Here is a 24,430-nt window from a genome sequence, read left to right as displayed (position 1 = left end):
TTGGAGTGGAGCCAAAGTGGCTGGGACATAAGATGGACAAACTCAGCTGTCTGATTTGACAGGCAACTGTTAAAGGCATGGACTTATGCCTGACTTTAGGCACAGTGCTGTTTGTCCCATCTGCTCATAATTCTAGAATATTCTCTGGGCCTGAGGTTCTAATCACTCCTAGAAGAAGGCAAGTGACGGGACAAGGAAGGTGATAGAAGCCCCTACTTCTGCTTGCCAAGGACTGAAATGACTTCAGAAAGCAAGTTTCTTCTAAGCTACCTGAAGGGGAAAGGAGTCGGAGAGGATTAACCAGCAATCCTCAATCCCAAAAGCTCAGTGTATTTTGGCAGATTTTAAAGTTCTTAGTAACATTTCCCTGTTCTGTTTTGCTTGGGGCTGGAGTGGGGGTGCTCTAGTCCAAGGCTTTTCATGTCGTGATGTACATAAAAATGAAATAGTGCTTGTTTACCACGCAGGGGACAATCGGAGAGGATTTGTGTCCTCGATGAAGTGGCTCACAGCTGGCCATGACCAGCCCCAGGGTCCCGGCATCCAGTGCAACCCAAGGCCAAGGGCAGTAGCATCTCTCCAGCACTGATCGGAAGCATCTTTTAGCAAGCCCACAGCCCTACCCACCATGCAGAGAAGTTTGGGAAGGGATCCAGGAGGTTGGGATGGCCTGCCAGGGGTTTAAAGGACAGCAGAGGATGCTGGGATTAAGAGGAGATGAAATGGTTTTCAGGGCAGGCTGGTGGGCTCCCACATCTTTTCACCCACACAAGCAGGAAATTATGTAGTTGGCTCCTTTGGCCCATGGTTACGTGATGCCTTTATCTCAATTGTCCATTTTGTGCTTGTCTCTTTCTTCCAGCTGCTGCCAGCTGAAACTGACCCACAGGGAAGTGTCTTTGGTCTCACCATGCTTCATAGATGGCCTTGAGGCCTTTCTGCCAGGTGAAGACAGGATGGCGGGAGAGCCTTCACTTTTGGGCTGTGTTTAGTTCCTAGTGAAGGACTGGAAATAGAGCTATCAGATCCCTAAGAGCGCGCATTCAGCATCTACCTAGGGGAGGTCTGCCCAAGGCACCAAAGAAACCCTCTAGGGATTAAAAAATCAAGGGGCAGGGTCTGGAGAGACAGCAGTGATTCAGTGTATACTGCTCTTGCAAAGGGCGGGGGTTTGGTTCATGGCACCCAATCAGGTGGTTCAAAATTGCTTGTAACTTCAGCTTTCAGGGATTTGGCGCTCTCTTCTGGCTTTTATTATGGGCATCATACACACACACACACACACACACACACACACACACACACACACAAAAGGGCAATGGAAGATGCAGGAGAGACTATGGAGGCAGAATGGATGAATTTCCGTAGTGAGTTGAACCCCCATTCATGGCCGCATTTGTTGTCTCTGGGCTCCCCAACCTATTTCCTTCTCACTCCATTTAAATCTAAAGGTGTTTTCTAACACACACACATACACACACACGCACCCCAGACTTGCATTTATCAAGTCTTTATCCTGGCCTTGGGGTGGCTTTTCTTTTCTTTTCTTTTCTTTTTTTTTTTTTGGTACAAGGAATAGAATTTAGGACTTTGTATACCTTAGGCAAGCAATCTACATCTCCCACCCACGACCCCTTCAGACTCTGAGGTACCCTTTCTCCTCTTCTTAGTACAATCCTCTCCACCCAGTGAACGGTCGTTGAGTAACTGAATTCCAATGGCTAGGAGGATGCTCAGTGCTGAGCTGCATACATTGGCTTTAGTCCTCATAAATCTCTGGAAGGGATGGGACACAAGCCTCCTTCTGAGTGGAAAACATTCAAGCCTACAGAGCTAGGCCTCGATCAAAACCTGAACCTACCTTTAAAGATTCCAAAGCCACAGGGCTGCTACAGCTGTCTGCTCTGTGCCTTGGTGGCTCTTTCCTCTGGTGCACAGGTCCCACTGCCAAGTGGGCAGCCACTGTGCACCATCTCCCAGGTCTCAGAACATTCACAAGTGGCAGGTGTCTACACGGATACATGCCTGGCAGTGTTGGGCTAATAGACCCAATGTTATCTATTTGTTAAAAAATGACACATAGCCAAACGTGTGAGCTGCCCACTCTTAGGAAGCAACAGGGCACAGGGTTCCTGGCGACCTACCGGCATAGTGGTAATTTGCTAAAGGATGACATTTTAACCTGACTGGCTTCCGTAGCAGCAGCGATTCCAGAGCAGCCTGCAGTCAGAGAGAAGAGGCAGAAATCAGTCCTGAGAGTGTCCTGGGGAGGACCACCCACCTACTCAAGGGGAGGGTGGGGTTAGCACTGCAGTGGGACTGAAAGAAACCCAGGGATTTCCTTCCCATTCAGCTCCAACAGGACTCAACATTTGAACACTGCCCCCAACCCCCAACCCCTAGCAGTGTCCGAAGCTAGCTAGCTGGTCACACGACAGAAGACACAAACAGGAGCAGAGACTCAAGTGCCTCCTCAGAGAAGGCCTATACACCTCAGGGAGATGAGTGAGGTCTCTGGATGGTGGCTGGGTCTCTGGGGAAGGGCTTGAGAGGAAGGAGTGGGGCCTGGTGACTGTTCATAGACAGGTCTCATGACCAGTGAATGGAACCAACTGTATTAATAACAAGTGCACCACACACTGTCCTTCCAGAGTGTCAGGAAACCCTTCAGACCTGCCTTTTTCAGCTGGCTTGTGTATGTGTGTCTGTGTTTGGGCTAGTGGAGGTCAGATGTCAGTCCGTCATTCATTTTTCAGGTACTGTTCACCTTGTTTTTTGAGATAGCATCTCTCACTGGTTTGGAGGTCACCAAGCAACTAGGCTAGCCAGCCATCAATACCCAAGAATTAGCCTGTTAGCCTCCCCAGCGCTGGCGTTGCAAGCACACTTCACCAAATCCAGTTGTGGTGTATTTTTTTAAAGATTTGTTTATTTTTATTTTATGTCTATGCCTGTTTTGTTTACATGCATCTCTGTGCATCATAAGTGTGCTTGGTGCCCAGAGAATCCAGAAAACAGCACTGGATTCTCCCAGAACTGGGGTTACAGACAGTTGTGAGCTGCCACATGGGTGCTGGGACTCAACCTGGGTGCTCTGGAAAGGCCCCCATCTTGAATTTTTTTATTTTATTTTATTTTTTTTTAAAGAAAAGGCAGCAACAGAGTTGACAGTGGATGGGTTTAGGCTGAACAAAGCAGAGAAATCTTGCTATTCCAAGTCTGCACATCAGCAGCCTCAGGACCTTTTAGGAGCTCCTTAGAAACCCAGAACCTTTGATAGAGAGATGGTCCAGTGGTTAAGACCACTGGCTGTTCTTCCAGAGGACCTAGGTTCAATTCCCCCCACCCAAAAGGTGGCTCAGTTCCAGGAGATCCGATGCCCTCTTCTGGCCTCCACAGACACTGCACACATGTGGTGTATAGACATACACCCTGGCAATTATATAAAAAAAAAAATAGAGGGGGAAAAAAAGAAATCCAGAAGCCACCTGCTGAACCAGCATGAGCATCTCAGGACAATCCCACAGTAATTTATATTGGAAGTTCAAGACGAGCCCTGATCTCAAAAGGCAAATCCTAACATTCTAGATCACATTTGAAGTACTGGCATGTTTGTTTATTTTTGCATTTTCATAAAATCTAAAAGCAGGAATCTAGTTCTAGTACTAGAAGAATCATGTGCTTCTATAAAAGGGAAACTGAGGCTAGGTGGACTTATCTGGCCAGCAGTGAAGGCTAACTAGACAAATGGTCAGCTATAATTCTGGGAAGATGCCACTATGGTTCTAGTTTAGGGACATCTAAGTGTCCCTAATGAAGGTCCCCAAAACTAAGAATTATATATTTTTTTAATTTTAAAGTTTATTTATGTGTATATAAATTTTAAAGTATGAGTGTTTTGTCTGCATTTGTGCATGCATGCCAGAAGAGGGCATCAGATCCCACTAGAGATGGTTGTAAGCTGCCATGTGGTTGCTGGGAATTGAACTCTGGACCTCTGGAAGAGAAGGTGGTGCTTTTAACTTTTGAGCCATCTCTCCAGCCCCATTCAGAACCATGTTAAAGGTGGAAAAGAGGAACAATCAACGTTAGAGAAAAGAGGTCTGGAGGCTTTCAAGTTTAGCTGATTTCCACAGCCGGGAGGACCTTCGGGGCCAATTCTTGTTTCAGCCAGGCTTTCCTTCTACCTCCATCACTGACACATGAGGTGAAATTCTAGCTTCCTAGAACATATGCGCCCCTGATTATAATTTAGTAACAGCTGTGTTAGCAGGAACCCAGCTGGCGGTTTTGCCTTCTGCTTGCTTTCAGGTCTGTAGCCCCTCCCTGAGACAGCGCATCCACAAAGCCATCCTTACCATCACATCACCTTTGGCCTCAAAGAGAGAGTGCAGCGCAAATTCAGAATTGGTCCCTCCACCCGGCAGCGCACTGGAGCAGCACAAATTCAGAAGATTCTCCACTGCTGAGAAAAGAAGTCACGGCATCAGACTGGGTCAGAGCCACGAGAACCCACCCCCATTCTGGAGCCGGAGGTCCCTGTTAGAGAAGCCAGCCTCACCCACCTGGCCCCTCGCAAGTGCCAGTACCTTGTTGTTGGAGGGCCTGGTTTTCCAGCTCAGGCCACGGCTTCCACACCAGCGTGGCCTTGTGTGTGTCCTGAGCCAGGGCGGAGACATCTTGCAGTTCTGGGATCTCTGCTTGGAATCTCAAGCCAATGTTGATGCGTCTTTAATGACAAGAAAAACAGTGTGGTCTTCAATGTGGTGGCCTAGGCCAGGGGCAACTGTCAGGAAATGAACACACAAGAAAGCAGCTCCTTCTGCAAGAGTCACAAGAAGGACGCCAATGCATTTCCCCGTGGCAGGGCCCTCCAAGCCCAGGAATAGCATTTGTACTGGTAAAGGGTAGCTTTAAGGCTGGGGGCCGGGGGAGGGGCAAGGTAGCCCTTTGCCTTGGGATTCTCAGCTCCCTGAAACTGGAGTGGAAGACAGATAATTCCAAGAGAGGAGTTGCCTACTGCACAGCTGATAATACCATGGAACTGGAAGTGGGGTACACGTGTTCAGCAGTGTAAAGAATCTGTGTATTTATCCCTTCCAGACCACTTTCGCTTACATTATACAACCTGAGCTCACAAAGGTCTGTGATATGAACAAGGCAGTAATCATGATTCCTGGCCAAGGAACCAACAAAGGCCTCAGAAAATCGACTCAGTACAGATCCAAACTAGAATGGTGTCAGCTTGAGCGTTCTGATTCTGGACTCTAGAAAGCTCTGTACCACGTGGTCTCTTTTCTAAGTTCATTCATGAGATGAACCACTTTCCCCTTCCATAGTAAAGTAGTGAGTGCCTCTTTCCATAGTTTTCTGTGGTTTTCAGTTACTCCTGATCAACTAATGTCTGAAAACATTAAATGGAAAAGTCCAGAAATAATTCTGTGTTACTTTCATGCCATTTTAAAAAATGTGCTAAAATCTCGAGCCAGCCAGTTTATCTGCCTCAGGCGTGACTCCTCCTTTCGTCTACAGTATTGGCACTGAAGAAGGTATCCGCCTGTTAATCAGTTGTTATCAGAGAGACTACCGAGGCTCCGCAGTGGTTATACACGAGATATGATACTATCAGAGGTTTCAGGTGCCCAGAGCTGGAGGTCTCGGAACGTATAAGCCACTAATGTGTGTGTGAGTGCTGTACCTCCTACTGATCATGAATGATTCAAATACTCAACAGACCCGTTCAGAAGACTGGCCAAGAGTCTCACAGGGGGATGTGGGACGCACTGGGGATGTCAAAGTGTCCGAGTCTAGACTCAGGCCTGTGGAGGTGGGGATGCTAGGTTTCACATTTCGTCCTAAGAAAAGACTCTGAAACACTAGCAGCAAAAGGAAACGGTAGTACTTAAGAAAAGCCACGGTCCGGCCATGTCCACAACTCTCCCCTCTCAGTGGCCACTGACTACAGAAGCCCTGACTGCCCTTCTAGAAGCTTCCAGACCTTTCCTTATCTGACGCTTGTGCTCTAAAGAATAATAGGTTTTTCCTTACGGTTCAACGTCCACAGCCTGCTCTCCAGGTCCTGGGGTGACTGTCACATTGCTGCCATCGATGCTGCCTGAAACAGAAACTAGAGTTTACTGGCCAACAAGGAAAACTTCCTATGACATGAAAGCAAGCTAATAATTAGCCAATCAGCAGTAACAAGGCTCTTCTCTCACCCAGCCCATATTTTGCTCTGGCATCTTGTAGACAACCCAACGCAGACTTAGTGTGCACAGTTTCCTTTTCTTTATCCCAAAGATACTTTTACTCGCTTTTCTCCTTACATTGATTCCCTAAAGTCACTTAACGAGATGCTGAGAATTTAAGAACACCTCACAAAGTAACCGGAACACGTAACTGATACTTCCCGGAAATCCGAGGGATAAACTAGCCAGTTGAAGAAATTGAGACTCCCCACCCACTCAGGGTAGAACCAGAATCGACAGGGGTGACACCAGGGTTAAGGGATGACTCACTGGAGCGGCACAGCAGCACGCGTGGCGTGGGCGTGAGGGGAGTGAGGGGCAGCTGGGGGTGCACTCCTGGGCCGTGGCCCGAGATGAGGACATTGCTGAAGAGCCCTGAGCCCTGGCGCACTGGGCTCAGCATGGGTGGCGGCGTGTAGGGGGGCAGCTCGTGGGCGGGGTCCAGGAGCAGGTGGTCCCCGAGGATGCGTGGGGAGCGCAGCTGGCTCTGGTATAGGGTGGCCCCCGAGTAAGAAGTGGGGTTAGGAGTATAGGAAGAAGGCGGTGGCGGGATGAAGAGCGGCTCAGGCCGGTGCCGGAACTTCTTCTTCTCTGGTAGGGTCTTGAGGGGCTCCTCAACTTTGGCGGTGATGGGTGGATGCTGTTTCCGGGGGATTTCCTAGAGTGAGAGGAATAGTTGGGATTCAGCCTGGACATCCCAGTCACTAGCCCCCTTCTAAGTACAGGCTGCCTATCCCTGCCCTTCCCACAGATTTGGCGAGGGATCTCAAAAGTTCTAAGGGGGTGGGAGAGAGACTGCCTCCTTCCCCGTTCCCTCTCACTCCCACCACGCCTGCCTTGGGCTGGTTAAGAAAGAAAATCCGAAGGTCTGCAAAGGGTAAAGTGGATCGGCAAAAAGTAATAAATTCAGATTCTCTGGCTTATCACTACATGTCCATCTGTTCCGAGTGCAGAACAGCCAGCAGAGTGGCTCTTTAGTGCCCCCACTGCTCCTGCAGGGGCAGCTCACACATGCTCCGAGCAGGAGGCAGAATCCTCTCCTCAGGGATGCAAAGCCCAAGGCTGAGGGGCAGGAGGGCGTTCGCGCCCAGCACAGGCTCCTCAGCCATCCCCACAGCCGGGCACAATGGCCCGCAGTTCTCCAGGCCGTTGTAACGGGCTCTCCTGGAGACGCTCCCTGTCACGCCCCTCTGAGGCACCCTCATCTCCTGCTTCCTGTCAGCAGAGCGAGTTTAGGTTATGGCGGGAGAACTGAGCCTAGTCCGGGGAACCTGCCACACGGATACATATACACTAGCCAGTCCACACATGCACGTCAAGGAGAGAAGCAGGGTATGCCAAAGCCGGACGGAAACAGACTTGGGTGCGAGGCCAGCATCGACCCCCAAAAGCCGAGAGCTGCGTGTGACAGCCAGCCGGGGATACCTGTGGAGAAGCTCTGGGCGGCTGAGGTGCCCAGGCAGCTGCAGTGACCAGCAGCTCTAGTGCCAGAGTGGCGAGTGAAGACAGCAGCAAGGGGTGACGGGAAAGGTTTACCTGGTCACATGACCAGCTGCCTCTAGGCCTGTGCCCCCGTGCCCCTCAGCTTTGGGCCCCTCTCACCGCCTGCCTTCAGTAGTGTGGGCTCTGTCCCCGCTCCCGTCCCTACTTCTCCCTCAGCTCCCTTGTCTTCCAAGGTGCCTTCTCAGCCTCTAGGACGGGGACTCTTGGGTGGGGACGGGGAGAAGAGGGAGCGGAGGGGCTCGGGGCTTCAGCGTCCAGGTTCCTGAACGCTCCTTCGACTGGCGTCCTCCGGCCTCCCTCCTCAAGTAGGGCGCTTCACAGCCTGAGGCCCGGAAGGGACCCCGAGGGACCGAGAGGCTGAGGAGGAGAGAGGCTGCTGAGGAGAATGCTTGGAAAACGGGGCTTTGCCATCCCCACCTCTAACTGAGGAGCAAATTTGGAAACTTTTAAGCTCTGTCCCAGTCACTGAGGAGGTCATCTAAGTAACATGGAGCTCTGGGTGGTCTCAACTCTGCCCTGGAGCCCAATCTTAAGATCACAGGGTCAGGGCTGGAGAGATGGCTCAGAGGTTAAGGGCATTGCCTGCTCTTCCAAAGGTCCTGAGTTCAATTCCCAGCAACCACATGGTGGCTCACAACCATCTGTAATGGGGTCTGGTGCCCTCTTCTGGCCTGCAGGCATACACGCAGACAGAATATTGTATACATAATAAATAAATAAATTAAAAAAAAAAGATCACAGGGTCAAAAGTTCTTCTTAGGCGCCTTCTGGTCCTTCCACCTCAAAATACTGATTTATTATCTCCCAGGCAAGCCTCTCTGAGCCACCGGGACCAGAGGCGCCTCTCAGAATGTACATCACACAGAATGCCCCACTAGGCTCACATCTGAAGTATTTTAACTATGGACTCTGGGGGGCAGAGTCAAACACAGTATTTTATAGAGCTCCTGCCCCGGGAGGAGGGAGACGGCCACTGGTAAGTCAACACTCTGGGGGAAATCGGGACTCTGAGAGGGCCATTTTTTTTTCAAAATATTTATTTATTTATTTATTTATTTATTATGTATACAATATTCTTTCTGCGTTATGCCTGAAGGCCAGAAGAGGGCACTAGACCTCATTACATGTGGTTGCTGGGAATTGAACTCAGGACCTTTGGAAGAGCAGGCAATGCCCTTAACCTCTGAGCCATCTCTCCAGCCCCGAGAGGGCCATTCTTAAGCTGCCTCTATCTCAGAGCTGAGATCAGAATCCAGAGCCCTTTTCTGGATTTTAAAACGGTTTTTACATCAAGCACTTGGCTTCCATTCTTTATCCATTTCACCTGCCTGGTTCTATGTCAGCCTGCCTGTCAGCTGACGGGGTCTCTCTCACCCTTGCATTAAACCAAGTTCACCCCTTCCGACTGAGCCTACTCAGAACCCATACAGCAAAACCACTGTCTTCCTGTTGGACTCACCCACCTGGGTGCACATTGGTTTAAGATACAATCCAGATAATCCACAGTAAAACAAAAATATTGTTAAGTCAGAACTGACTTTAATGCCCCTCACCCGCAGGCCATCCCAGCTGCATAGCCCAGTGCATAACAATCTCTATTCTTTCCCCTCATAATCACTTAACTAACTGGGAGTTGTGGCTTAGCGCCCTGCTCAGCGTCAGGAGAGAGGATTCTATGGTATAGCTGTCTGTCACTAGCCTGGGAGAAGACCAAGACCCACAACTTCAAAGGACAGTGAGTAGAACTTTTAATCGTATGTAAAGCTGAAGACATGTAACAGGAATGTTTCAGCAGGAGACATCTGTATTTCCATCTTGCCTCCTCCAGGGCATAGGCTTCTCCTTAGCCCTCACCTTCGCACTGCCTTGAATGACAAGGGTGGCTGTAGTCCCTGTGTGAAGAGGACTTCCAGGACAGGACGACACAGTGCCTTTCACACCAAATCTCCTGACCTCCCCAGGCAAGGGTGTGTGTGTGTGTAGGCATGCCATTTCGTCTTTGCTGGGTGCTAGCCCCCTCTGGCCAGAATATGGAGGCTGCCCCTCAGTCTCTCTTCTTCTAACTCAGAGTCACACAAGAACCCAAACCAGTTCTTTCTGGATGTTTCAACCCTACCCTTACGTCTTCTAGACTTCCAGGAGTCACTCTTTCTCTGAGGACATATAAGACCCAACACACTATACTGTGGGAAGGGGCAGTCTGATAGGGCCAACCACAGAGGTCACAGATTCCCCAGGGCAGAGAGAAGAGAAGGGGATGAGGAAGGCAAAGAGAACTTAACAGTGAGTGAGAAACACAAATCGCTTTGCTTTCCTGAGATCTACGGTGTCTGGCTCTCATGGGCTTATTATGGGGACTGGAATGGCTCTGAGGCCCCAGGGTATTTAAGCAGGAGTGACAGTAAAGGTATTGACAAGGCAGTTCATCTGAGCAGATGGTGTAGCGATTTCTCAGAGGACCTGCCATTCCAAGAGTGGCAGCTGGATCCGGGGAGACCTGGCGGTCTAGGGAAAGGGCCAGGGCAGGGCAACAGCTGTTCACTATTCGGGGCAGATATACTTTTCGTTTCTTAGTAACTGGTAAGGTTATATTGGTTTCTGCCGATTGGAGTACCATCGATGTTTGAACATGTGAAGGCTCAGCTCTCAGAATCAGACCCAGGCTTAGTAAGGAATGGCTGTCCACTGCAGGTGGCCTCCCCCTCAGAGGGAGCCTGCATGAGGTCTGAGCTCAGGCCAGTGGCTGGAAAAGCTGTCCTCATCTTCAGGAAAGCAAAGCGATGTCCCCACCCCAGGCAGGTGTGGCAGCGCAGCGACTCACAGCAGGCGCACAGGGGGCAGCCCCTTGGGGAGAGTGAGGGGGGGACAGGGTCATCCTCACGAGCACAGGCATCTCGTCGTCCGACATCGAGCTCGCTGGTTTGTCTCTGGCCGAGGGGGTGGCAGCGACGCTGTTGGTGAACCCCTGAGAGCTGGGCTTGGGTGGGAGAAGCTTGACAGGGACAGACACGGGCATGACCATAGGCGTGAGGCGTTCTGCCTCAGCAGGGAGCGGTGGCGGCGGAGGTGGAGGTGGCAGTGGCGGCTGGGGCTGAGGCTGAGGCTGAGGCTGAGGCTGAGGCGGTGGCGGTGGGGCCTTCTCTCCTTCCTCCTACATAGACAATAAAGGCTTTGATCCTGAGCTGAAAGCAGCTCTCCCAGGGGGACAGACTTGCTTTTCCTTAGAGTTTACAGGACATCGGTGGTGGGGAAGAGAGTACCATATAGCTGGGGGTTTCCTTCCTGTAACTCTGGGTACCTGAGCTACATTTAAGGTATCATTTCTATATGATATATATATATATATATATATATATATATATATATATATATATTTAAGTTGGTGGCTTTCATGGCTTTTTGAAGTAAAGAACAGGGACTGCTATTCCGTCAAAACTGAACATGTGATCTTATGTAGGAGTGTTCCTTCCTTGGGCAGAGGTCATTCACGGCTCTAACGGAAACAGGCATTGCAGCCTGAATTGTATTGTTAGGAAACCACATTGAAAATACAATACATGCTGTGGTTTTATTTGTTTCTTGAAGACAGGGTCTCTATAGGTAGCACAAGCTGGCCTCAAACTCAGAATCCTCCTGCCTCAGCCTCCTGAGTGTTGGGATTATAGGTGTGTAATGCCACACCAGGCTTAAAACCATCTTTCTTTTGTTTTTGAGACAGGGTCTTGCTATGTTGTCTATGCTAGCCCAGAATTGCTATAGAAACCAGGCTGGCCTCCAACCTGCAGCAAATCCTCCTGAGCACTGGGATTCTACAGGAGTGTGCCATGACCCGCCTGGCAACGTACTTCTTTTTTTTTTAATTTATTTTTTAAATTTTAAACTATTTGGCCTATTTGTTCAGGCTCATTATTAGCTAGATCTTACAACTTATATTAACCCATAATTCTTGTCTATGTTTAAGCACATGGCTTGGTACCTTTTCTCAGTGAGTCATTCTCATCTTGCTTCCTCTGCATCTGACTGGAATTGACTCTGCACCTTTCCTCTTCCCAGAATCCTCTTCATCTGGTTGCCCTGCCTATATTTCCTGCCTGGCTATTGCTGGCAACGTACTTTAAAAGGTGAAGACAAATCCTTTTATCTGGCCAGGAAATAGGGATGGGAGAGTGAATCTCATAAAATCAACATTCAAAGACTTTTCAGAAAATTCTATGTGTTCTGACCTAACCCAGAGATGATTTCCTATACTGAGGGCATCACAGGGTCACTGGACCCTACCTATAGCCAATCACTGCATGGATGAACGGAAACTTCTGGCCAAGAGCGCGAGAGTTACACGCTTTTTCTTAGCCACTGACCACTGATCTCAAAAGCCACCTGGTCATGGTCTTGAGTACTGCAAGTAGTATTCTTTACAATCGCATACTTACATACATTGCATTTACATATTTATGTAGTTTTCATTTACATAGTTCCTTTTGCACCTTCTCTAGGGAAAGAGGTGGTGTTCTCTTTAGGAACCTTTCTTTTGACACTTGTCTATAAAGCCAGGGAAGTGGGGGCTGTGTCATCTGGCTGACTCTCAGGGAGGACCACACCTCCCCTGGCGCCCACAAAAGTCACACATCCCCCATCTCACGCTGACAGCGGCAAAGCAAAGCAAGCAGCACACGACCTGCAAAGGACGGGCAGGCTCTTGCTGACCTGTTTGAGGCTGGGGGAGGCCCTCATTCCCCCATGGGACCGCATGTGGCCGTTCAGGGCAGGCAGGCTTTTGAACTCCTTCAGGCAGATGGAGCAAGTCAGCTTGTTCTTGGCATCAAATTGTTCCCCGAACGCTCCTTTGGTTTGGCCACTGCTGAAGGGTAGAGCCACATGGAAAGGACACACACATTGAGGAGGGGAAACAGGAATTTACCACAAGGCCTCACACCTACAGTGCACCCATTTTATTTATCTAATCTTCCTCTGTCCACGGCCTTAATATCCTCTAGAGAACCAAGTTGAATGTACAGATGGAAAAACTGAGGCTCAGGGGAAGCAAGAGTGTTCTTTCTTTAAGAAAGTAAAACTTTAAATTAGACTTATTTATTGTGTGTGCATGCATGTGCACACATGTGTATGTATGTCATAGTGAGTGTGTGGAGGTCAGAGGACAACTTGGAGCCAGTTCTTTCCTTTTATTATATAGGTCCCAGGCTTCAATTTCAGGACATGAGTTTTAGCAGTAAACACCTCTACCTGAAGAGCCATCTCACTGGCCTGGGAGTGTTTCAATGGCTTGTATGTTTGTGCATTGTTTATGTGTGCCCAGTACCTGGGGAGACCAGAAGAGAGCACCAGATTCCCTGGAACTGAAGTTGCAGGCAGCTGTGAGCCACCTTGGGTGGGTGCCGGGACCCCAACTCCAGTCTGCTGCAAGACCAGCAAGTGCTCTTTACTGCTAATCCGTCTCCCCAGCAGAAAGAATCTTCTTAAAATCATGCCATACAGGACACAGCCCTCCATTTCTCCAGGCCTTCTGAGTCTGTACTATTCACTGCCACAGGCCCAAAGCCCAGGGCTAACCCTGGTACACAGGAGGGGCTCACTAAGTCCTCAGTGGCTGAGTGGATAAAGAAGGGAGTGCAGGCTTGGGAGCCGAACCATCGCTGCTCCCTGCTCAGGTGTGCCTTCAGCTCTGAGCCCAGTTTTCTAAAAAGGAGAGCAGCAGTAGCTGATGGTAACTGAGGACTCACAATTGACAGGCGCCCGACAGCGAGTCTGCATTACTGGCATTTTACTTTACATAACACAGGGTTAAGCACACAGCTAATTGCTCATACACAGCTGCTGCTGCTGCTCCTACACTTTCTTAGAAACACTGGCCTTGAATTTAGAAATGAGTCATTTAAACAACCCAGAAAACCTACAGCCTCCCAAATATCCCGCGGCTCTGAGCATACCTTGATTCCGGGGACCCCGGCTGCGTTCTCCCATCAGGTAGGTGCATCTAATTTTGAGACAAACAGGACACCAAAAGAAAACGAGAAAAGAGAAAACACAAACGTTATTTCTAAAGGGAGGAATCTCAAGAGGTCTGAACACCAGAATCTACCCTTCTAGAACTTTCTCTGCTCACAATGACCCTGCTTTTGTTCTGCATTTGATTTCTTTCCCCTACTCCCTAAATAATGACACTGCTCCACACTCGGTGCTGAGGCCAGCCCCAAGCCTGCTGGGACACAAACCCCTCTGCCCTCCTTGTTCTGTCTGCAGCCACTCTGCACTGCACTAACGGGGACATCCGTCCAGGAGACCGGACATCTTCGTGTCTACCAGTGCATGTACAGTGTGTGTACATGTGTGTGTCTGTGTGTGAGATGGGGAAGCACACATGTGCGCAGTGTTTCTGCAGGGATCAGAGGACGATCTGTGTCTTGGGGAATAACCCAAGGATAGGGATCCAACAGGGGTGAGAAGTCCCCACTATGTGATCCCCTTGTCTCTGGTCTAGACACTGTGCACGTGTTTGTATGTGTTCAGGTGCCTGTGGTTATGTATGATTATGTACACACATGTGGGCATATGAGCGGAGCCAGAGGTCAGTTTCGGCTGTTGTTCTCCAGGCTCTGTCCACATGGCTAATTTTATCGCATTTATTTATGTACCATGTGTGACTTTGTGTGCCACAGCATGCGTGTGGCGGTCAAAACACAACTGTGGGGGTCTGTACTCTCCTTCCTCCATGTGGATCTTGGGGGGTGGAGCTCAGGTCTTCAGGCATGGCAACAAGACCTTGACCCACTGAGCCATCATGACAGCTCAGTTTGTTATTTCTGAGACAGGGTTTCTTACTGGCTTGGACTCTGTACATCAGCTAGGCAAGCTGGTCAGTGAGCCCCAGGGATCCCCCTGGTCTCTGCCTCCTGGGGGCCGGGATTGTAAGCACAGAAGCCAAGTTCTGCCCTGCAGCCTGTGACTGAACTGACTCTAGGCTGGATCATCACATCAACCATTTAGGATGAACTACAGTGTCTGTCATCTCCTTAATGAGATGACAAATCCCCAGGGCCACGGGCTGGATCCATACTGATTCTGCATCCCAATACCTGGCACAGATAGTGCCTGGCATAAGTCGGTTAACATTTGTGAAACACATGAAGAGCAGAAAGGATGAAGGCTGGAGAGAGAACTGGGCACTGCTGAGACTCATGCCTGGCAAAGCCTGTTGCACATGCAGATAAGGGGAGAGAGCTTGACTCTGAGGTACCTGGGGCCACATCGCACTGGGAGACGGTTGTTGATGCTGGGGCCCCACGTTGTTGAGGTGGATTCCACTGGGGGACAGGAGCGGTTGGTGAGGAAGGGTACTGCTGACTCGGGTCATTTCTGAGCTTGCTGGGTCTACCACCCCTGTATCTGGGGGTCCCATGTCCCCGTGGGAGCTCAGCATAGCTGGAGTCTGCCTGTCGCTAGAGTATGTCTTCAACTGACTGTCTTCACGCTGCTGGTGCTGGGACAGGTGGCTCTGCTGATAGAGGGGGTGGCTATAGGGCTGTTGAGGCTCCTGATAGTAATACTGAGGCATAGAGCCCAGCTGGATCAGCTGGACCGCATGTGCCTGCTCCGGGGTATACTGATGAGGGTCCCTGTGATAGGAAGGGGGCTGCAGGGGCATCGGGGGCTGCTGCTGCTCTTGCAAGTGTTGCATCATGGGTTGGGGCTGATAATACTGAGGTATCTGCAGTGAACCCTGCCGCTGCTGCAGCTGGAGCTGCTGCTGCTGAGGCTGTGAGGGGCGAATCTGTTGCTGCGGTTGCTGCTGCATTTCCTGCATCGAGATCCGCTGCAGTCCGGCTTGCTGCTGCTGAGACGGCGGCTGTGGGTAATACTGGTGCTGCTGCATTGGTTGCATATGGCTGGACAGCACCTGAGGGGCTTGCAGTGGCTGTCCTCCTTGCATTGACATCTGGGCCAGGGGCTGCTGGTAGTCATAATACAGGTGCCCTTGGGGAGCATGCTGCCCGACCGGAAGGGCTGGTTTGGGCAGTCCACCTGTGAAACCAGGGTGAGGCTGCTGGGGCACCTGCTGGTAGCGAGACCCTATAGCTGATGCTGAGGGCTCCATGGGCTTCTGCGAGAGCAGCTGGCGAAGAGCGCTGTCCGAGGCTCCATCCATCACTGCTGACTGAGTGTGCAGCACCTGGGCCATATTGTTGACCTGAATTCGCAGGTTTTGGTTGGCAAACACCTGGGTGAAAGAGTCCAGCTTGTGTAAAACACCACTGGTGAGTTTCTGGGTCCGGATCTCGCTGGCCTGGGAATAAGTGTACTGGTAGCCATCAGTGGGCTCTACCTGGGCCGGCGACCCCCACATCATGTTTGAGTTGGCCAAGTTGCTACGAAGCTGGACGTGGTTCCCAGGACCTGCATGGCTTCCCCATCCTCCCTGCCTGGAGGTATCCATTTGGCCAAGGTTTTTGGAGCCAATCGGCAAGCCCAAACTATCCCGAGTATCTTGAGGGAAGTGAGGCGAGATGGGCGAGGCCTGCGGGGCATCCATTCCAGCCCCCGAGATTGTACTCCCATAGCTGTGGTTCAGCCCGCTGTGGACACCAAGAGGTGGCTGTTGGTAGAAGAGGTTCTCACCGCTGTGGGCCACATGGTTGGTCTTGTACAACTGCTGGTCCCCCATGATTATGAATGTTCAGCCACAGGAAAAAAAAAAAAGGAAATGAAGAAAATAAAAAAATCCTGAAACCCTGAGAAGATGAGAGAAAGTGTCCAGCCTACTCCACGGCCGACATGTCTGTGAGGGGGGCTGGAGGCAGGGGTTCGTGCCGGTTTGAACCACTCATCTGCAGAGCCGAGGTGTCTACATCCTCCCCCGGGCTGAGGTATGGACCAGACACCACCGTGGTGGGGAAATGCCGTTCACACCTGGAAGATAGGATGCAAAGGTCAGAATTACCCGTGGATGTTTCTTGACAAGCCACAATATATATTGTGATTACTTACAAAGGTGAGTGCAGGGAGGGCTGGTGCATTGGGTCAGCAGCAGATCAAGGCAGCTGCTGCTAAGCCCGATGACTCCTGCCACCTGTACTCTGATCTCCGCAGGAGTACCATGTCGTGTGTACTCTCCCATGTGCGGATCAGAGGAGGATACCAGATGTCTGGCTCCATCACCTCCCACCTTATTTATTCCAAGCTCTCTCAATGAACCTGGTGCTAGACTAGTGGCCAGAAGCCCCAGTGATCCCCCTCCCTATGCCACACCCAGTGTGGAGGTACAGCCAGATAGCCACACCTAGCTTTCCTATGGGTGCTGGAGATTTTAACTCAGGTCCTCATGTTTGTACAGCAAGTGAGCCACCTTCCAAGCCTTCGATTCCAGTTCTTCAGTCATTTTCAAATGGCTGGGAATCTCTGAGCTTAGAGTCTGAGCTTTACAAACACTGCACCCCAGACTCTAAGGGGGCAGTTCTTAGACTCCCGCAAGGTGCTCTTCTAGAACTGGCTCTTTCCCATCTGCCTCCCTGCTTTCCGAAAAGGTAAAACTTCACCCGCTCCCGCAAATGTCAACGGGGTTCATCATTTACTTATTTTTTTACTCATTGTGTGTGTGTGTGTGTGAGCATTCAAGCGCTCCTGTGCCGCAGCACGTATGGAAGTCAGCTCTCTCCTCCCACCTTATGGGTTCTGGGGATTGAACTTGGATCATCAGGCTTTGGCTGCAAGTTCCTGTACCTGCTGAGGCACCTCACAGGCCCTCTTTTTTGTTTCTAATTCTTTTCATATTAAGTTCCGTGAGGCTGGAGAGATGGCTCAGTGGGTAAAGAGCATTCCCCATTCTTGCAAAAGAACCTGAGTTCAGTTGCCAGCACCCAAGGCAGGAAGTTTAGAGCCTCCTGTGACTCCACCTCCAGGGGAATCTGATGCCCTTTTCTGGCCTCCTAGGGCACTTGCACACATTATACACACACATAAAATCTTAAAAAAAAAATCCCAAAGGAAGTTCTATGACTCTTCTGACTCCAACACCCCTACCACAGCATGCACAGCCATTCCCAAAAGCATCCACACAATAATAAGATTTAAAAGGAAGTTCTAGGATAAATAATTAAATAGATATTTTGGGTAATAGGTCACAGTGTGATTTTTGGTATAGAATTCAGAAGCAGACCAAAGAACTGAGCAACCTGGTGACTTAACAACACAGGTCCTTAACAGAATGGCCACATGCAGGGGGGCCGGGGGGGGGGGTGGACGGGGGAAGGGATGGGATGGGGGAGGGGGGCTGGGTTTCTGGCACCACATTGAACGGCAATGAGTTGTTTGGTTTTTTAGACTTATTCTCTCATTCTTAAATTTATACATGTGTGTGTGGCTGCATGCATTTATGTGTATCATATGTGTATAGTGCTTGCTGAGGCCAGAGAGCACTGGGTCCCTGGAGATGAGAGGGAGGGAGGGAGGGGAGGGGAGGGGAGAGGAGAGAGAGGGAGGGAGGGAGGGACGAAGGAGGGGAGAGGAGAGGAGAGAAGAGAGAGGGGCATAGAAACAGAGAGTGAGTCACCTGATGTGGGTGCCAGGAACTACACCTGAGTCCCATGGAAGAGCAGCAAGTGCTTTTAACCACTGAGCCATCTCTCCAGCACTGAGGTTTTCCTTCATTGTTTTGTTTTTAAGATAAAACCCCATGTTCCTCCTATCAAGTATGAACAATGGCTTTCTGTGCTTATGACTGGATAGATGGAAAATGCTGGTCCTGGTCTCACACTGGCAATAAATAATCTCCTTAGACTTCAAAATTATTATTATTATTTATATTTTGGTTTTTCGAGACAGGTTTTTTTTTTCTTCTGTAGCTTTGGAGCCTGTCCTAGAACTCGCTCTGTAGACCAGGCTGGCCTTGAACTCCCAGAGATCCTCCCATCTCTGCCTCCTGAGTGCTGGGATTAAAGGTGTGCACCACTGCTGCCCGGCAATTATTTCTTATTTATGTAAGCATGTGATCGTGCACACACAAATGTGGGTAAGCCAGAAGGTATCAGATCCCCTGGAGCTGAAGGAGGGGGTAGGGGTGTGAGTGAGTATCAGGCCCCAGCATGGGTGCTGGGAACTGATCTAATTTTCTGGAAGAGCAGGAAGTGCTCTTAACCACTAAGCTGCCTCCCCACTGTTTTATGTAGCCCAGGCTGGCCTTAAGCTTGCCTTGTAGCTGAGGATAACCTTTGGTTTCTGATCCTCTTTACTCTCCCTCCTGAGTGCTGGGGTTATAGGAGTGTGGACCCCTGCCTTACAGAGTGTGGGGATCAAACCTTGGGCCTCATGCGCACGAGCAAACAGTAACTGAGCTACATTCCAGCGTAGTGAAGAGATTATCTGAAAAGGCATTCAGTACCACTGTCCTGAGGTACATTTTCAACATGATTTTACTTTTACTGTTTATTATTTATTCATCCGTTATACATTTGTGTGGTTTGATCAATTGTGCACTATTAAAATTTATAATTATAACTCAAACCAGAAGAAACTTGTAACTTCATGATTCAGGAAATGAAAAATGTCAGCTAAGTTGTTTCAGACAAATAGGATGAGGACACAAGTGAGAGAGCTGTAAACCTAAAGATACATCACACATAAATTCCTGAGGAAGTGAAAGACAAATAAAATTTCAAGGAAAAGCAGAGGATACAGTGTGTGTGTATTTTTAAATGAGTCATGGGTGGGTACTGGATCGCTAGGATGTTTAGATTCCATGGGATAAACTTAAAAGTGATGTCATAGTGGCACTTGAAAACATCAATATTTATACCACGTTGGAAATCACATCTGCAAACATGATCGAAACTGTGGACACACACTGAGCATGAGCAAGTGGGCGAGGAGCTCTACAAAACACTGAGCTGTTTGTGGTGATACATGCCTGTTACCCAGTGCTCAGAGACAGGGGAATCAGGAGGCGTTGAAGGCCACTCTGGGCTACACGAGGTCCTATCTAAAAAACTAAGAAAAAGGAGTTTTACCAACTTAAGTTAGGAGGATTTTTAAGGAGAGACACCTGAAGTTGACCCTGAATTTGAGGTGGCATGGAAAGAGAGGGGAAGCCAGCCACTGAAGGATCCTCAATAGATGGTGTGGGAAGTCCTTCTGTGTTGCTTTTATTGGTTAATGAATAAATCTTTTTCAGCCAGTGGATTAGCAGGATTATGTATATTATTGTGTTTTCTTTGAATTTTTTGACTGTAAAGGAGCTAAGTACAGAGAGATATTTCGTTGTAAGGGCTGCTAAGCTAAACCAACATATATATTTTAAAGATATCTTGACTTCAAAATTTGGGTCTAAGTATTTGTTGCTTTGGAAAAGAGGTTCTTCTTTTATTTCCGCAGAAGATAAGAACCTATGGATTTCTTCTGAATAATGTGGTTTGATGAACCTAGACCACCCGAAAGGTTGCCCTGAACACCCCCAAAAATTACTTCAAAAAGCAGGAAGCAGTTTAGAGAGAAATATGCCCAAATTCCCAAATATTGTTTATAAATGTTGGTTTACATTTTAAAGGGGATATCCTATAGATATGAATACTTTGCACTGGTTTGAATCTTGGTCTATTGATACATATTTTAGATCAATTTTGTTATATGTATATTTTTAGTCTTGATTAAGGTATTGTGTTTGTGCAACTCATTTAAAAACATAAAGTATAATTTAAAATACAGGTTAATAGATAGTTATCTATAATAGCTAAGGTTGCAGTCATGTTAGTTAAGTTTTCTAGATGTACAGAGATGTATTTCAGATGGATAGGCATTCTTCAAACCTTTCAAAGACTACAAAATATGTCATTTACAATGTTTAAGAACTTAGGACTTTTCATGACAATGAGACACATCTGTGCCTGGCAGCAGCAATTACTTCAAGAGGAAGATGGGCATTGAAGAGGCTCCTTATGGAGTTTGTTAGCCATTTGGGCAAGAAAGTGCTCTTGCCTGGACTGCTTGATGTTATGCTGTATGAACTGGACATGCAAGATCCACAGAAAAATGACTGCTGAAATTGCCTAAAGGTGAGATGGTCCTTCACGGTTCCTGCCACATGAAAGAAACTGCCAGACATTCTGCAGGACACAGAAGAAAGTGACTGACAAACTGCCAATATAAGTGGAACTGTCTTTGAAATTTCCTGCTTCATGGGAAAGTCTGCCAGATACTATGGGCCTGTAGAGTAAATATGGATGCTCCAACAATACAGAAGAACATTGGGTGACTGTCCAGGCAGCGAGATGTCTCTGTCATTTCTAGAGTTTTGGAAGCTGCTAACAACGCACTTCCTGTTTACTTAGGTAATATTATATCCTTCTGGAGTCTTTGATGGAGTTGAAGAATAGATAGCTATAATTAAAGTTTTCCTTAGTTATGATAAAAGATAAAATAGATATAAATATTGTAACTATAATTCTTGCTAGATAACTGTTTTGTTATATGTAATTTTACTATGTTAAAGTTAAAACCTTCCTTTTTTTTTAAACAACAAAAAAAGGGGAAATGGTGTGGAAAGTCCTTCTGTCTATGTGTTGCTTTTATTGGTGAATGAATAAATGTTTTGGCCAGTGGCTTAGCAGAATAGGGCAAGGTGGGAGTTCCAAGCTGATAGAGGAGGAGAGAGTAGGCAGAGTCAGGGGAAGTCAAGTAGCCGCTGCTGGGCAACAGATGCTGCACTAAGCCTGCCAAAACTTTGCCGGTAGGCCACAACCTCGTGGTGATGTACAATTAATAGAAATGGGTTAATTTAAAATATAAGAGTAAGCTAGAAATACGCTTAAGCTATTGGCCAAACAGTATTGCAAATAATATAGTTTCTGTGTGATTATTTCGGGTCTGAGAGGTTGAGCAGCTCCCACTACAAGCAGATGCACACAGGTGCTGCTAACGAGGCAACATGTTTAAGAAGGTGGGTCCCTCACTGCTCAAAAGATGGCCTACATCACTGGGGTGCTAGTTAGGCGCTGACAACCAGGGCTTTGCCCAGACCCACTATGATGGTTCGTTCTCACAGTCAACTTGACACAATTGAGCGGTACCTGGGAAGAGAGGGTCAGTGAGGGATTGTCTACACTGGGCTGTCTGTGGGCATGTCTACGCAGGGCTGTCTTAATGAACTGATGTGGGGGGACCCAGACCACTGTGGGCAGCACCATTCTTTAGGCAGGGGCTCCTGAACTGCATAAGCATGGAGAAATCAGGAGGAGGGCGACCATGCCAGAACACATAAGCACGTATGCTCTTGACTGGATGTCATATGACCAGCTGTCTCCAGCTCCTCCACTGCGATTTCTCCAGTGATGGCCTGTAATCTGGAATTGTGAACTAAAACAAACACTTTTCTTCAGAAGTTGCTCAAGCCGGGCAGTGGTGGCGCACACCTTTAATCCCAGCACTCAGGAAGCAGAGGCAGGCGGATCTCTGTGAGTTCGAGACCAGCCTGGTCTACAGAGCTAGTTCCAGGACAGGCTCCAAAGCCACAGAAAAACCAAAAACCAAAAAACAAAAAACAAAAACAAAAATAGAAGTTGCTCAAGCAATTTTTTCCCTTTATTTTTATTTTTATTTTATGCATGAGTGTTTTCCCTGCGTGTACGTTTGGGCACCATGTGTGCGTTGCCTGTGGAGGCCAGAAGAGAGCACTGGATCCCATGGGATTAGAGTTACAGATGGTTGATGTAATGGTTTGTCCTGTTTCTTTAAGAGAGAAGCCACGCCCACTCCCTCCCCTGTCTGCTGAGGCAAACTGATCTTCAGCTTCCAGCCTTAGTCCCTTCCTTTCCATCTCTCTCTAAGAGGCAGCTTCTGTCTCTTCCTTCCCTCCACTTCTCCCCTTCCCCTCCCTCTCTCTCTGCTCTTCCCCCTTTTCTCTTCCCTTCTATAACCCACTAAATAAATAGCCATCTTCACTCTTTATGGTGTGCCTATCTGGCTCAGTCTCTCAACCACCACACAGCTTCCTGCCGGGGACCCAGCTGCCTTCATGGCCTGCCGTGGTTTCAGGACCCACTGCCCACTGCCTGCCTCCGCTCAGGGACCTGCATCGTGGTCTCATGGCCCGCTGCCCACTGCCACCACTCGGGGACCTGCAGCATTTTACTTAAACCTTTACAATTGAGAGCAGCCATGTGGGTGGTGGGAATTGAGTCCAGCTCTTCTGGAAGGGCAGCCAGTGTGAGGAGCTGAGCCATCTCTCCATCTCCTGTGACTTGCTCATCGTTGGGGAATTTGATCACAGCAGCAGGATTAAACTGGGATACACCCTCAAACAGAAATTACATTTTATCAAGGGGTCCAGATCTGGTCAGGGTCTGGTGTGTACACCAACCAGAAAGCACTGACCTAGCTGCATTCTGCCAAAGACTCGAACCCATGTAAGCGTGAGCATGGAGGAGAGACACAGTAGAACCACTCCTGTAATGTCCTGCCCTCAGAGCCTTGTGCCCTCATTGGAGGAGACAGATAAGGCTTCACCCCACCCCTGGCACCCCTATACCCAAAGAATATGGAATGTTTTTTACCTCAGCCCCTGGCATCCATATATCCAAAAAGTCTGAAATGTTTCAGTGGAAAGTTCCATCCCAAGCCCCCTCCCCTGGGAGTTGCCTCAGTCCCCAAGAAAGCCTGCCAAACAGTGACCCCTCCCCAAAGATACTCAAGACCACTCCCACAGGGTATTTAAACTGCTCCCCCCCCCCAGAGAACAAACATGGTTTCCAGTCTCCTAGGAGACTGGAAGTCCACCCCCGGGGAGCACTGGCATCCATTAAACCTGGGCTTTTCTAATTCGGTTTGATTTGGCCTGATTCGGATTATTGTGTTGGTGGAGAGGTCTACTGGGCCCGCAACAACTTTTCAATCACACTAAGATCAAGAAAGTTAGAGATTTACTAGACACACCTGATTCCAAGGACAAAATGTCTACAATTCAGATCCAGAGCCTGACACCATTAAAGGCAAGAGTTCAGTTAACAAATACAGAGAAATCAGAATGGTCCAGTATAATGGGAAAAAGAGTTAGACATCAGGTCCTTCCCTTTTAGGGGTGAGAGGTACAGGCCCATACGGTAAGACTAAGTATGAGACTGTAGGGTAAGAGTCTGCTCCCCAGAAGTCCTTCTCCAAGGTCAGGCATTTGGGTTAATAAGGGTCTCCATTCATTCCCCCCCCCCCCCGGAATTTATTGTCCTCCATTAACGTAGGACTGGTATCTATTGTCAAAGTCAAGGCTAGCTTCCTTAGCCGACCTCAAGTTACAGCCCAGCTCACATGACTCTTGTCTCCCATTTAATCCCAGGTGCAACTAGAGAGTATAGAATGTGTAGTCTCTCAGTCAGTGATGGTGCACACGCCTTTAAGCCTTGTACTTGGGAGGCAGAGGCAGGCAGAGCTCTATGATCAAGGCCAGGACAGGATCCAAAGCTACACATGGAAGCTCTGTCTTGAAAAACCAAAAATAAAAATAAAAAAAAAGTGCAGTTTCTTCAGTTAAATACTGCTGGCAGCCATCCTGATTCTCCCTCAGTTCCTGCCTGTCCCCCATGCCCCTGCACCCGCTGACTCCCACATTCTCTTCGGAACCTGAACCTCCTGCTGAAGCAGGTCTCTGGCAGTAACTGATCCATCACCTCATCCCACAATTTAAACAG

At 48.8% G+C, this 24,430-nt stretch overlaps 1 protein-coding gene across 16 annotated transcripts in view; it reads right to left on the bottom strand.

Annotated features, from left to right (window-relative positions):
- The window catches only part of Trerf1 (transcriptional regulating factor 1), a 222,217-nt gene that overhangs the window by 26,649 nt on the left and 171,138 nt on the right, over positions 1-24,430 (bottom strand). For 6 of the 16 annotated variants that reach the window (XM_041655764.1, XM_041655765.1, XM_041655766.1 and 3 more), the window contains 9 exons: positions 15,004-16,673; positions 13,697-13,743; positions 12,456-12,609; positions 10,573-10,902; positions 6,519-6,906; positions 6,049-6,115; positions 4,590-4,729; positions 4,359-4,465; positions 2,145-2,220 (listed from right to left, as the gene is read on the bottom strand). In XM_041655764.1, coding sequence (XP_041511698.1) covers positions 2,145-2,220; positions 4,359-4,465; positions 4,590-4,729; positions 6,049-6,115; positions 6,519-6,906; positions 10,573-10,902; positions 12,456-12,609; positions 13,697-13,743; positions 15,004-16,428 — 2,734 coding nt within the window. In that variant the 5' untranslated portion in view covers positions 16,429-16,673. The remainder of the gene's footprint in view (positions 1-2,144; positions 2,221-4,358; positions 4,466-4,589; positions 4,730-6,048; positions 6,116-6,518; positions 6,907-10,572; positions 10,903-12,455; positions 12,610-13,696; positions 13,744-15,003; positions 16,674-24,430) is intronic. The other 10 variants (XM_041655768.1, XM_041655771.1, XM_041655777.1 and 7 more) reach the window with 8 other exon arrangements.

The sequence above is a fragment of the Microtus oregoni genome, unplaced genomic scaffold (assembly GCF_018167655.1).
Source record: "Microtus oregoni isolate MIOR12 unplaced genomic scaffold, Mior012 000007F_ref0000211, whole genome shotgun sequence".
NCBI classification, from domain to species: domain Eukaryota; kingdom Metazoa; phylum Chordata; class Mammalia; order Rodentia; family Cricetidae; genus Microtus; species Microtus oregoni.
The sequence above is the reverse complement of the archived record's forward strand: the minus strand, read 5'-3'. Positions and strand labels throughout refer to the sequence as shown.